Genomic DNA, 15,222 nt, shown 5'->3' with positions numbered 1-15,222 from the left:
GCAGGAAAGTGAAACATCAACTGCATATGATTGTCTCAATTGATTGTGAATTATAATTTAATGGTTTTCTGAATGTGCATAGAACTAAGTACAGTGCGGACCTAGAGCATTGGCTACGGGTTTTCGAAAACCCAGTAACTTTTGCGTAGATTCTGTATTTATATTAAAAAATTCATTAAATATTTGTAAATATCTAACTGTGAATCCAGATATTATTGCATATTAATTTAAAATTACGGTAGGAATCCATAAGCTTCAAATCCTGGATCCGCCTCTGACTAAGCATATAATATTATTAGAGTAAGTGGTACATCTAGGGACAATTCAGATTTTCATAAGCGATAGAGATTAATGAAATACAGTCAGATTTATCTATAACAACTATCCTCTATAATAACACTTCACTATAATAGCTAAATTTTCTTTGGAACCATTCTTTATGTTAAATTATAATTCATTATAACAGCAAAAAAAAAAATCAAAATAACTAAGATTTTTGTAGAGAAATTTGAATGTATGTATTCCACGAGAAATATCAAATGTCACATTGTTTCATTATCCTTTCTTTCGGTGCACGAAGAATGAAAAGCAAAAAGAGAGGGAAACAACTAGAATACCTCCCCTCCCCCACCCCACCCCACCCCACCCCAAACTTTGACATTTTCTTGACTAATACATCAAGTTATGATGATTTTGGAGAAAAATATTTTTGACATCTCAGAAGTTTGGCTAAACAGACTTCTACTATAAGACTAGTGCACAAGGCTTTGAACAAGAGGCACGTGTGAGAAAGATATTACTCCTTCCAAACATGCGTGATCTAAGATTTCAAAGTAATAGGTGCGAAATATTACTGCACTCACTTCTTTTTGCAACGATAGACATATATAATTACTACTATATATTTTGAACTTAATTAATTATATATATATATATATATATATATATATATATATTCATAGTTTGAGTTGAAAGCACGAGTGCAAATACATCTAGTTTACGATAATGTACATCTGGTCCTATCAAAATTCAAAGGTTATAGGTAACCAAACTTTGGAAGAGGAGACATCAATCCAGCCAATTCACCAACCACATTTCTTGCACTTTGTTAATTGTCATCCTTTTGCTTCTTCAAGTCATCATTTTTGTTGGTAAACTGGCTGGGACAGAAGTTTCCCACGTTGAAATCATTATCACTAGTCTTTAATTCAATCCAAATGCATGCTTTTGTTTGGCACTTACACTAGTGGGAATGTACAAATGTCTTTTAGTTCTTTCTTAAAAAAATTGATATTTTGAACATTATCAAACTTGTAAATTTATTGTTTTCCTGCCTTGGCACAAATGTGAAGTAATACAATAGATAATCACACTGCCAATCAATTCATAAGTAATGAATTTTCCTGCTAAATACTTTGCGGAAAGTATTATATATTTGTTATTTAACATGCAATGTCAATTTTTTCCTAAAAAAAACATGCAAACTTTCCGACGTAAATAGGTGGATGCAGCTAACGATGGAATTCATAATACTTTAATATAATTGCGTATACAGTTGATGAGGATCAAGCAAAGAAGAAATCACAAGATCAACCCTCTTTAAGATTGAGCAACTATTACGAGGCGCCTCCTGATATTTTTTGGAAGGAAATCGTAAGGTTAAATAACCGATGTCCGTGTGGTTACTTTTCGCCAATCGAAGTCCCCTCCGTACGCTAGATGAGACTGACAATGCCGTATAAAAAACCCGATATCAAAAGCAATTGAGAGAACAGAAAAGAGAATGAAAATGAAAGAAACCTTAATTGTATTAATAAAAGATATTAGAGAAGGCAACAAAGGGTAGAGAGGGGATCAAGTAGTAAAACTTTCCAACTCCCCTCGCCAGCTTTATCTTTGTGAGCCCAAAGTTGACAAATGCCAATTCAACTACATACTTGTACTAGCCCAAATTGTAGAAATGCCCACAGACCACATTGGCCCATTTGAGATAAGCTAAATCGAAAGATTAAAGAAAACCAAGTAAGTTTTTGGGGGTGTTTGGTACGAAGTTCTAATTTTTTTTTATGTTTGGTTGCCTTAAATATTTTCCTTAATAATAGAAGGAAAAATATTTTTCAAAATATTTTTTTAACCTTTCCTATTCTATTCCCCATCTCCACCAACCCGCCTCCACACCCCCACCACTACCCTAAATAAAAATATTATTAATAGTACTTTCTTTCAACGTTATATATATATATATATATATATATATATATATATATATATATATATATATATATATATATATATATTATTTTAATAATAGTTATTTTCTTTTCATAATATAAAAAGTATTTTTTTTATTTTAACAAAAAAGGTACTTTCTTTTCATGATGCAGAAAAATTATTTTCTTTCATTTCAACAAAATGATGTAGTAAAAAGTATTTTCTTTCATTTCAACAAAAAGAGTATTTTCTTTTCATGATGCAGAAAAAATATTTTCTTTCATTTCAACAAAATGAGTATTTTCTTTTCATGATATAGAAAAAGTATTTTCTTTTCATGATGCAGAAAAAGTATTTTCTTTTATTTTAATAAAATGTGTACTTTATTTTCATGTTGTAGAAAGAGTATTTTCTTTTTCAACCAAATAAAGAGTTTTTTTTAGTTATGGAGCACAAATTTCAACGTTGTTTTTGTATCAAAAAGTAAATCAGCACATTAGTTACTTTGAGTTTGCGTGAATTTTTAGAAGAATAATAGAATTTTTGAAGAAAATAGAGTCTGAAAACGTTGGATATTTGGGGGGGGGAGGAGGGAGGGGGAAGCTAGGAAACATGGGGATTTGGGGGCAAGGGGGTAAAGAGAGTAGCATAAAAAAAATATTTTCTACTTTCTAACCAAACACTAGAAAATATTTTCCGGAAAAAGTTTTTCACTTACCAACCAAACAAGGGAAAATAAGTGATAAAACCACTTCATTTTTCATGAAAATATTTTCCTTCGTACCAAACACACCCTTTGTCTACTGTCTAATTAAAAGTTCATTTATGTTTAAGTATAAACTTTCCTATATGAAAAAATGGATAATCAAACGCCAATGTGATATCAATATTCATATTTATGTTTATCTTTGATAACAAATTAACACAATAATGTTGTAGAAAACTCAATTTATTCTAATAATGAAACTATTTTAGTATTAGCTAAAAAAAATAAAATTTAATCTTCTTAGTGCTATTCTATTGTGATTGAAAATGACCGATCAAGACTGGAAAGAAATGTGCGGTTTTTATAAGGTGCTCAAAACTACCGTTGAAAGTGAGGCCACTGAGAGTGATCGCTGCCTAACTGTGAGAATGGACCCCTCAAGCAGAATCTATTCCTGTCCCAGTTACATAGATAGGATGAGAAAAAAAATGTTCACCTTTACTTTAATACCAGAAAAATTATTTGTTACAAAAACACAGTGATGTAAATTCCTTACACTTCACTCGCTAGGTGATGAGATTCATTCACTTGCATTGCATTACTGCTAGCACTACAAAAAGCTCCGGTTTTAACGCCCCTAATACTGCCGTGCAACCTCTCCTCGGGTTCGTGGAGTCGGGTGTCCCGTTGAGGAACCGCCCCCACCAGGCAGGGTTCTCAAAATAAAAGTCGAACCCTCTTCACATTGGATGTGGAATAGGTTGAAGAAATAATTAAGTAAATAAAAATATACACTCTATCACAGCCACAACTTAAGCTTTTAGCATGGTGTCAAGCAGGCACAAATAAAATGCACCATCTCTAGCAGTTTAAGCTTTTTGATGAAGTGATAACATTATTCAATAAAGTGCTGGGGTATCGTGAATTGGATGGCAAGTGAGAGAACACACCTAACATACGCAAGTCTTTACTTATCTCATCATAAAGTTACTTGACCATCTTGTGGTTAATCAGAATCCTTACAGAAGAAAATAATCAAGATTGTAACAACAATTGGAAACAAAACACAGATTCAAATTGCCAAACAAGTTGGTGTCTTCAAGGTTACCCCATCGTTCTTTGCGAGAACAATGTGACAGAAACAAACACATTACACATTCTGCCAAGATTTCCTTCGATGCTAATGCAAATAGACATTTTTATGAAGTTAATGCAGAGAGACCTATTCTAGGCATCTGCTGAACAACACTCTAAAGACAAGAATCCATATGAAATCCTAGTCAATAAACATGCATCAAGAACTGCTCACATGTTGAGCATCTATAAACATACAAATCCTGTGCTTGCTCTGGTATAAATAAACATTAGGATTCACGTCTACAACGGATAGAAGACTACTTGGCACCAGCTTATGGCCAATTAACCAGGGATTTTGAAGTAACGCGTTGATATCTGCAACCAGTAGGCTGCTGACTGTTTAAGGCAACAAGAAAGAGAGTGAATTCGTAAAATGTGCTGTTGACGCCCCATCCTCAAAGAATCATGATCATGTAAAAATTAGTTCTACTTTCCAAAAGGATGATACTTGCAGAAAACACCACAAATGCACAACTAGTGTGAGAAGCTGCTAAAGAAAAAAAAAACTACAAATCCAGCAAGGATCAACCCATTGGCAACACAATTATGAGAAATGCATGTAACAACCGAGTGAAATGTCAAGAAACGTGATCTTAACCAGAAGGACCATACAAATAGCACAAAGACAGCATAAAAGTAAGGGATGATTTTCGCCCAAACGCAGCTCAATTATATCATTGTCATACTTATGCCACTGAAGTTCATTCTAAATTTCTTACAATAGCCAAAGTGTGTCTAATTCTCAGAGATCATACTCTAATAACAAACATTTTGCTCTATAAGATCCTTGAGAAAATCAGAAGATGTAGTTACGAAACCAGCCACATGATGAGTCAGCAAAAGAATTGGAAAAATCAACTTATATATGGAGCCACAGTGCTGTAATCATATAAAATAAAAAAAGAACTTAAAAAGATGGCAACCAAATATTTCAGATGAACTTAAATTTCTGTAAGCAACGAGGCAATCTTATTGTGGACTACTAAACGGAGATATAAATTATGAGAAAAAGGAAGAAATAAGTAGAGAACAAAGAGGACATCCACATACACACATATGGAGAAATCATGATTTTCTCGAGAGTTTAGACCATAGCAACGAACAATCACCCAAAAAATAATACTATATAAAAGAAAAAAATCCAGTCTTTGGCAATCATAAACCTTGTGTAATATATATAAATCAAATAAGCAACTCAAGGTATGCCATCTTGTGATTATGAAAAGTTCATTAAAAAAAAACGAGAAACAAACCTATATGCCAACTTTGACTATGCATTGCCACTGGAATTTGACGAAAAGCTAGTCCTCTTAGTTTCTGGGGTTGACAATTAGAGGATTACTAACACACTAAACATAACGGATTTAAGTTATCAATACATATATATTGATAGTATCAATATAATTTAATAACAAGTTCGTTACCATTTATTATAAGGAATGATATTAAATAGGATTCGCCATAATTATTTTTTAATTAACCTGACTGTCGGTTCATAGCACTTAAAAAAAATCAATGATATAACCATAAGAATATTTCATTTAAACGCCAGATAATTCAAATTCAAAATTAAAATTTGAAAACAACATAGCTGAAAATTGAGAGCGAAAAAGGGAAGAGGAATTAAGAGGATTATTTTACAAGAACAAGACGACCAGCTCCACCTATATCACCATCGTCTCCGCCACCGTCGTCATCCGACCCTTTGGGCACCGTCACCACCAGCTCGCCGTCACTAAAAGCGGCGGTAGCCAGCTCCGGCGAAGTTTCTGCCGGAAGCCGAAACCGCCATAAGTCGGGCTCCAATCCAGACAAAGACAACGAAGTATCAAAAACATTATCACCTCGGACAACAATCTTAGTAACACCCGGATAGATCTCGACTATGTGAGCCGCAATATTACGGCCCAAGCCCACATCATCAGCATCAGTTGGGATAACGAAACGGAACGAATCGGAGGTTTCTTGGATTGACACGTCGGCATCGGAATGGAACGGAAGTTCCAGAACCTTCGCGAAGATATGGGGGAGTCGCCGGAGCTTCTTTTGAGAGAAAGCTGATAATACGATGTCGTTCCGCAGCGTGATGTTGCGTTTCCTTATTGGTATTGGATGAACCTTCATTGTTTTAAGCTTTGAAATTTGAAGGAAACAATTAGACCCTTTTTAACTGGTTACAGAAAAAGATAGGATTTTGATTGATTAGAAGGAAGTAATATCACTAAAACTGAGCAGAAAAATGAAGCAGATGAAAAGTTGGGTACAAAAGAATTGCAGAAAAAACTACTCTGTGTGTGTGTGTGTGTGTAAACTTATAGGAGTGAACTGTAGTGGAAATCTTCGCTTTGGATGTGAGGGTAACAAGGGAAAGGTCTACACTCTACAGTCTGTTAGTTATTTCTTTTTGGAAATATATTTATTTGACACGCCAATTCAATGAGTATATATTTATATTGTTATCGCAAGATTATTAGAGTAATTAATTAATATATTTTATTAATTATAAGAGTACAACAACAATAACAACAACAACAACCCAGTAAAATTTTACTAATGGGGTCTGGGGAGGGTAGTGTATACGCAAATCTTATCCCTACCCCGAAGGAGTAGAGAGACTGTTTCCGAAAGACCCTCGGCTCAAGAAAACAAAAAGACGAAAGGACAAAAGGAGACAATATTAGTATCACCACAACAATCATAGAAAAAATAGGAACACTATGGAATGCAGAAGAAAGATGCAAAGCAAAAACGATAGCTAGTAAATAGGACATGCACTGAAAAGCGAGGTAGTAAAACACAACATTGTCACTACCTATCTTAGATAAAAACCCTACCTGGCTAGTCCCATAATGGTATAAAGTAAGTCAAGATTCAACTACATCCTAACCTACGACTCTAATACTCGACCTCCACATCTTCCTATCAAGTGTCATGTCCTCGGAAATCTGGAACCTCACCATATCCTGTCTGATCACCTCTCCCCAATACTTCTTAGGATGCCCTATACCTCTTCTCGTGCCCTTCACAACCAGCCGCTCACACCCCCATATCGGAGTATCTTAGCTTCTCCTTTGAACATGTCCGAACCATCTAAGCCCCGCTTCCCGCATCTTGTCATCAATGGGAGCCACATGCACCTTCTCCCGAATAACATCATTCCTAATCTTATCTATCCTAGTGTGCCCGCACATCCGCCTCAACATCCTCATTTCTGCTACTTTCATCTTCTGGATATGTGAGTTCTTAACGGACCAACACTCAGCCCCATACATCATGGCCGGTCTAACCACCGCTTTATAGAACTTACCTTTGAGTATTGGTGGCACTCTCTTGTCACACAAGACTCTAGATGCTAACTTCCACTTCATCCATCCTACCCCAATACGGTGTATGGCATCCTCATCGATCTCCCCTCCCCCTTGGATAACCGAACCAAAGTACTTGAAGTTGCCTCTACTCGGGATGGCCTGTGATTCAAGCCTCACATCCACGCCCACTTCCCCCGGCTCAGCGCTGAACTTACACTCCAAGTATTCCGTCTTCGTCCTGCTCAGCTTGAAACCCTTAGACTCAAGAGCCTGTCTTCAAACCTCCAGCTTCTCGTTAACACCGGCTCGCGACTCATTAATCAGAACTATGTCGTCGGCGAATAACATGCACCATGGCACCTCCCCTTGAATATGGTGTGTTAACGCGTCGATCACCAGGGCGAATAAGAACGGATTGAGCGCAGAACCTTGGTGTAACCCTATTACAACCGAAAAATGTTCAGAGTCGCCTTCTACTGTCCTAACCCGAATTTTAGCCCCATCATACATGTCCTTAATCGCCATAATGTAGGGAATCGACACACCTTTTACCTCCAGGCATCTACAGAGAACTTCTCTAGAAACCTTGTCATACGCTTTCTTTAGGTCAATAAAGAACATGTGCAGATCCTTCTTCCTCTCTCTGTACAGTTCCACCAACCTCCTAACAAGGTGCATAGCTTCTGTAGTCGAACGACTCGGTATGAACCCGAATTGGTTGTTGGATACAGATACTGACATCCTCACCCTCGCTTCAACCACCATCTCCCACACTTTAATGGTATGATTCAGTAATTTGATACTCCTATAATTATTACAACTCTAGATATCACCTTTGTTCTTATACAATGGGACCACCGTACTCCACCTCCACTCATTCTCACCCTTTGTTCTTTTACACTAATAAATTAATATAATTTCATATAAATACACTAATATCGATCATGTTGCCTTATTAGTGTAAACTTGTTCAGATGATATATCTAGTTTCGATGGGGTAGACTTTTTTTTAGTTCGATGTCCGTATTGAGGTCAGACAAAATTTGGATTCGCCTCTAAAAATCCTACGTTAGAAGGTAAAGCACAAAAATAAAAATGTATTTACTAGCCATCACGTTCTATTACACCTAGAATCCATTTGCATATGGTACTGTCCTTTTGAAGATTTAAATCTTTTGAGAGCATATATTTAATTTTTACTCTAATAAATGAGATCTGATCAAAAAGAAAATGATTACTTATCGAATCTTATAGTTATGATTAATCACTGATATCTATACGTTGACTTAAAAATTAAGATATCATTAAATACCCCGTATTAATAGTTTACATTATTTTCCAGCCCAAATCTATTTTTTTTTCTTTTTTCTGTCGACAAAGTAAGGGAAAGAACGAACTTTTAAAGGACGAAACTTTAACCTATCTCTTGTACTAAAACACGTGTTATTATGAATATAACTCTACGGCACTTTATGATTTCCATTTTGATATATGGAATGTATTTCCTCAGTTCGCTTATACTTGTTTAGTATTCTAAAAATATATTTTTATTTTTATTTGTCACTTTTAGCATATCAAGAGAAAATAATTTCTTTTTTCCTGTTATACTCACAGTACTAATTATTTATTTTAAATTATTTTTTCAAATTTATTAAAAATATGCATCAATTAATATGAGTATCATGATAAATTATGTATTTCATTTATTATTTCTTAAGGGGGGTGCAAAGTCAATAGTGGACAAGTAAAAGTGAAAGAAGCGAGTAATTACAAAATATTATTGTATTATAAGATAAAATACACACAAAAAAGCTGTAAATACTTCCCGTGCGTATAAAGATTGACTCATACATTTGGTTAATCTCAAAGTAAGTAAAATTACAGAAGAAAATTCTTAGAATATATTTGATCGAAATTATGTATTTAAAAGATATATGTCTTTTTTCCATTTTCAAGGAATCAGAACAATTATATACGTTGGGCTCAAAAACAAATCTAAAATGATAGATAAAGTTGTAGAACATTAACTATATGGTTAAAAAGCCCGTTTACTGAATTAAATTTTATTCCTTGGAATTAGATAATTGTAAATTAAACACGTTTAAAATTACGGATATGTTTGGTTGTGATAATATCGCAGGTATTTTGTAGCTAGATTTGAGCATGCAGGACAAAAGAATAGGAAGTTACGCCGACGCTTCTAAAGAATTCTTTATGAGACGGGGAGACGTACGATTTTATAACTGTAGGAAAGTGTCCTCCTTAAATGAAATTATGTCAAAAAACAGTCCTCCTCAAATTGCTATTTACATCATTTTCACTTAGGTGTTCAATATTTTTATTGAGACCCGATTAAATTTTAATTCACACCGAAAAGTTTTATTTTAGGGGTAAAATATTTCTTAAGAAAGGCGACTTCATACCTAGCTTTTGGATCCGAAGCTTGTTTGACCAAAATGAATAGATCTCGGTTCAAAATAATTAAATTTATACGAATAAGGATTAATCTTAGCTAACAATAATATCCTTAGATGGAGTTCTTAAAGAAGCAACAAATATTACGTAGATCGGGTCGGATAATGGCGGTGGCATATAGTAAATATTCCTGAAATCTAAAGTAGTTGTCACACCCTAAAACCACGTGACCGGTACTCGGTACTCTATTCGACCCGAGTGAAACATCCCATAAATTAATACTCACCTATGTGCATAACAGGAGGATGCAGAAGCCTCTTCAAGTACAATTATTTTAAGATATAAAACAAGACATGAATGATATCTTTAAGTAAATATTTTCTTTGAAAGAGAATTTCATAAAGATAAAAGAAAGTTTCATTCATGCATGCCATATGAGTAACCATAGGATTACAACCCAAAATGAATACTACTATTGTCTATGGAATCTCTATGACACAAAATGGAATAGCCAACCAAGGCATAACCCGGTGGCTCAAAAGGATAATAATATAATAAAGTTCTCCACGGTTACGAGTGTGGAGTCTCACCAAAAGCGTCAACAGAAAATGTAGAGCTGCCCTAACAATGCGGTCCAAGCTGTTCAGGTCTAGTCCCTGAAAACATAAATGGAAATGTGGTCGAAAGGCCTAAACTCCACATGCCTAGTACAAATCATGAATCGTTTCCCAAAAGAAAATAGGACAAGACTTAAGAAGATATAAGATATGCAATAACAATTGATATAAGAAAGAGGCCTTCATATCCATTAATAATTTAGAATATAAAATAAAATAATATGGTAAAACATATTTCAAAGTCTTCCTTTAGCATTAATCTTTGCAAATCATGTTACATATTTTATATACTGGGAGCACTATACTATCAGCGACACGAAAGAAGGTCAACTAGGTTATATACCTAGCGACAAGTATCATATACCCTATTTGCTCAGGTCGTCTCATCGTTGTGCCGCACGAATCGACTCAACCGTGCTAATAAAGTAGCACAATAGTACCCCCATAATGGGAAGTACTCTGCCATAGTTCCCAACCGTAAGGTAGGTTCTACGCCTACACCGGCACGTGTAGTTTCATGACCTAATGAGAAAAAGTATCCAAAGTCAATCTCGGTGAACTTAAGTAACTCCCAAAATCTTTACATTAATCAATGACGATGTTTATAGCCAAATCAACTATTTGAGAATAGTTAAATCCAAGATATTCCACAACTCATGTATTTTCATTTCAAAAATACTACAAGTGCTATTCCTTATTTTAGTTTTATAAAAAATTTGAATAACATTTCAAGAAAATAATATTCATAGCACTTAAATATTTTATGATGCAAGAAATGGTACAATCCCAACTCGCTCGTCCCCACAAGCTAGGACTTACATCTAGAAACTCAATTTAATCGTGTTTCGATATGAGTTTGGAGAAAAGCTCCGAGGGTTACAAGTTTCAACGCACCTCAAATAGCTTCCAACCTTACCCCAAATGATCCAATAATGCCGATGAGTCGCAATCTACATATACGAACTCGCATAATTTAATAACGTGTCACAACAATACCAACTAAGCCAATTAAGTATCTAACACTTAAGTCCAACTTAATAAGTTTATCAAAAATCTCCATTTCATCATTTGAAGTTTAATCCTTGAATTATAACTTCAACTCATTCATTAAACTTGTTATTGGATCTAGTCGTTCCACTAGAAACTCAAAATAACATCGTTCAAGCAAGACCTAACACTATTCATCATCCCTACCAACCAACTCTTCTGGGGTTTCATGAATAGATGTTTAAATACAAATCTATTTTCATAAACATACTCTACTACGTCCATGGAGTATAATATATAAGTTTGGAGTGAAGAAATTACCTCTTTGTTAAACTCTAAAAGTTTCAAGATTTGTGTTCTTGAAGTGCTCTTGAGATTTTGTTCAAAGATCTATAATTTTCATGTAATTGAAGAGTTAAGAGATGTATTTAATGGACCAAATCTACCAAGAAGGACATTAAATTCTTACCTTGAATAAGTATTAATGGTAGAGAGCTCCCTTCTCTCTCTCTCTAAGTCTTTAAGAACCAACTCCCAAATAATAGTACAACCCTCCCGTAATAGCCTTTACAGACATTCAACAGATTGAAGCCATAAAGGAAGCGTCGCGTCTCCATCGCACGCGTCCTTCTCATTCAGCAAATTTGGACGCGAGGTTTGACGCTTTCAATGCAGTTCACTGCCTACGTGATGAGCTTTGCCTCATTTCTTTTGTTTAGATGCTATGTCCATCTCATGCTTTTGAATTTTTTAATCTTTTCACAATCATCTACCACCACTACAACTTTTGTTCCTTTGTATATTATTCAATTTCATGGCATTTAATAATTAATTCCTTGGGTCCCATAATGTGTATCTATCCCAGCCATTCCAAAATTTAAAACATTGATCCAAACCTTCATCTTTATGACATTAATAATTTCCTTTCAAGAGTTGTTAATAAGCTTTTTAATTACCATTAATCCAACACTCATTCATTGATAAAATAATTATTTCTAAGTTTCTCAATAGCTTTGTTCTACTCAAATAATTCATGTAGCTTGGGTTTGATGAAATTACATCCTTAAGCTCAAATTAAATTCAAATTCTTCATAGAAGTTACGAGGCTTTACAGTAGTAATGTAGCATTCAATGATAATGAACAACAATAAATGATATTTAAGTAAATAGAAAAAATGAGTCACCCAAGAAAGGATAGAATGAATGGATGTTCTTTCTGACAATGATGAATGATAGACAATCCCATGATGTAATGACCCATTTGTCGTTTTGAGAATTAACATTCCGTTCAGCGACTTAAGGTCCCGAGCATGGTATTGGAAGGTTCAGAATTAAATTGAAAAAATAATCCTTATTTAAGAAACTTAAAAGAAAAGTGTTGACCGGGAGTTAACCTTGATGTATCAGGCTTGGACTTCGATTCCCGAAATTTTAATAGTTTCGTTATGTTATTTATGACTTGCGTGAAAAATTTGAGGTCATTCCGTATTGATTTGTTAAGTTTCGGCACAAGACCTAACTTAGGACGAGAGTATCTACACATATATAAGGAGTTATATGATGGACAACCTATCAAATTAAAGATCTTCGAGTCTAGGTTTTAACGTTTCAAATCATTTATTATTTGGATATTTTTACAAGAAGTTATGACCAAATTATCAAAGGCTGGCAGAGGAGTGAACTGCGGATGCGAAGCATCCGGGGCCGCATCCGAAAGAAGGGCTGGCAGTGAAGTGCTGCCATAGCATCCGAGGAAGCATTCGAAACCCAGAAATCTGGTCCTATATATACAATTTTGGAGTTTATATTTCCCACTTCACTTGGGCGGATTTTGGAGCTCTTCTCCGCTCACTCAAGACCACCAACTCCTCTCACTACTGGAAAATGGCAGAATTTCGACCTATAAAATGGTCGAAAATCGGTTGGAAATAACGAATTTCTGACTACTTTCCGACCATAATTGGTCGGTCGGAAAATAGTTGGTCGGAAAACTATTTTCGACTGAATCCGTCGGTGATTTCTGACCAAATTAGTTGGAACGTTCAAAAGGTCACACGACCAAATATTTTCAAATTTCCGACCAAAGTGGTTGGAATTTATCGACCGAATCCGTCGTAATAATATAAATAAAAATAATTATTTATTTAAAATTAAATAATATCAATATATAATTTCCGACCGAATCGGCCGGAAACTACTAATTAACAAATAAATTTTATTTAATTTTCGATGGAATCCGTCGAAAACCTTTAAATATTAATTTGTTTTTTTTTTAAATTTCCGACCGAACCGGTTGGAAATCTGGAATATTTTGGCAAAATCTGGGCAACTACTGTTTCCGTCGGAAATCAGCCGGAATTTTCTATAAAAAATGGGCATAATTCTGCCCAATTTTGAGCTACACCATTTGTCAAACATTATAATACAACAACACCAACAACCAATCAACCATTAGTACAATCTAAACACAACCAATCAACCATTAACCAACAATACAAATCATTAACATGTTCCGAATTGAGAGTCCAATTGTCGCTTCAAATCACGAATTTCTTTTCTCATATCTTCCATTTGTTCTTGATTTTGAGAAAAAGAAGAATTGGCTAAGAGTGGGTTTGGATGATTCGTAGTGCCATCTCATATGAGGAGCAAAGCTCATTGATGCATACAACCGCTTTAACCTAGGTATAAGAGGTAAGTAATGCATCGCTTTAACTGGAACTTTCTTTTTTGTATTGGCATTTGTGACTTCCTTAAAACGAGGCTGATTACAAAATTCACAGTTCTCTAGAGATGCATCATCCTTATAGAATAACATGTAACCTTTCCCATAACAATCAATTCTCTCTGATGAAAGACCCAACTTAGAAACCACTTTCTTAGCAGTGTAGAAATCTTTTGGTAAGTCAATGTTACTCGGATTAAGTTCATTCATAAGCCCAATAATAGAATCCATGCCTGCTTGGTAAATAAAACTATCCGATTTAATACTTAGCAATCTAATCGCAACAGACAACTTGGAATGCACTGAGCCTTCATACAATGGACGACTAGCTTCCTCTAAATGTTCATAGAAACGCTTAACCTCATCATTTGATTCGGATTGAACCCCAGGAAACATCCCAAAAGCATCCCTCATTGTTTCATTGTATCAAGAATTTTCGACATTACGCTCCGCAATGAGGCTACCCTCACCACCAAAAGAATTATGAAAGTTAATATCATCGAAGCTAGCATGATTCTCCCCGTGAACAGTCCATATGTAATAATTTTCTACAAACCCTTTATTGTATAGATGAACTTTAACTTCGTCTAATTTCAATAATTTAACACACTTTCATTTCACACAAGGACACCTAATCCTTCCTCCAATAATAAAATCATCAAGTGTTTGAGCCTTAGCAATAAATTCAGCAACCCCTTCAATAAATTCATCCCTAAATCCCGCACGATTAGGATGATTCCTATTATACATCCATCTACGATGCATAAATTCCATCTACAAAAATAGAAATCTAGAAATGAGATATTTAAAATAATTTGATTAATTTAAGCTGGTTACAAAGTTATACTCTTTCAAAGGTTCATTTTAGATATAAACATATCATTGTGTCAAAACACTTGAATTGATATATTTTATTTTTTAAATTAATATTTTTTAACACTCGAAATCCCACATTAATCCATATTCTAAATAATATAAGTCTTTAAATATAATAGTTAAATTTGAATAGTTTCTTAAATGTTCATATAATCTAAATTAACTAATGATTTCTCAAACAAAAGAAATAGTCGTAATTAATAATTATTTAAACTATTTCAACATATAAAAATTAAAGAA

The 15,222-nt window shown here is 34.5% G+C and overlaps 1 protein-coding gene across 1 annotated transcript; it reads right to left on the bottom strand.

Annotated features, from left to right (window-relative positions):
- Positions 1-4,336: 4,336 nt before the first annotated feature.
- On the bottom strand, positions 4,337-6,178 carry LOC104109107 (uncharacterized). Its single transcript, XM_009618310.4, has 3 exons — positions 5,696-6,178; positions 4,823-4,933; positions 4,337-4,390 (listed from the first exon to the last, which is right to left on the bottom strand). Exons 1-3 carry the CDS (start codon positions 6,176-6,178, stop codon positions 4,337-4,339), a joined length of 648 nt encoding a protein of 215 aa, XP_009616605.2.
- Positions 6,179-15,222: the final 9,044 nt, after the last annotated feature.

Source organism: Nicotiana tomentosiformis, chromosome 6 (genome assembly GCF_000390325.3).
Source record: "Nicotiana tomentosiformis chromosome 6, ASM39032v3, whole genome shotgun sequence".
Classification (NCBI taxonomy): domain Eukaryota; kingdom Viridiplantae; phylum Streptophyta; class Magnoliopsida; order Solanales; family Solanaceae; genus Nicotiana; species Nicotiana tomentosiformis.
Note: the sequence above shows the minus strand (reverse complement) of the source record. Positions and strands in the feature narration are given on the sequence as shown.

Excerpts from the sequence above, each read along its gene's own strand:
- LOC104109107 (XM_009618310.4), bottom strand. The coding sequence starts at position 6,178 with ATGAAGGTTCATCCAATACCAATAAGGAAACGCAACATCACGCTGCGG. Across the intron at positions 4,934-5,695 it reads GAGCTGGTCGTCTTGTTCTT|CACTGTGGCTCCATATATAA; the intron begins GTAAAATAATCC and ends ATATGATTACAG. Across the intron at positions 4,391-4,822 it reads AGGATCTTATAGAGCAAAAT|TCAGCAGCCTACTGGTTGCA; the intron begins GTTTGTTATTAG and ends TGCCTTAAACAG.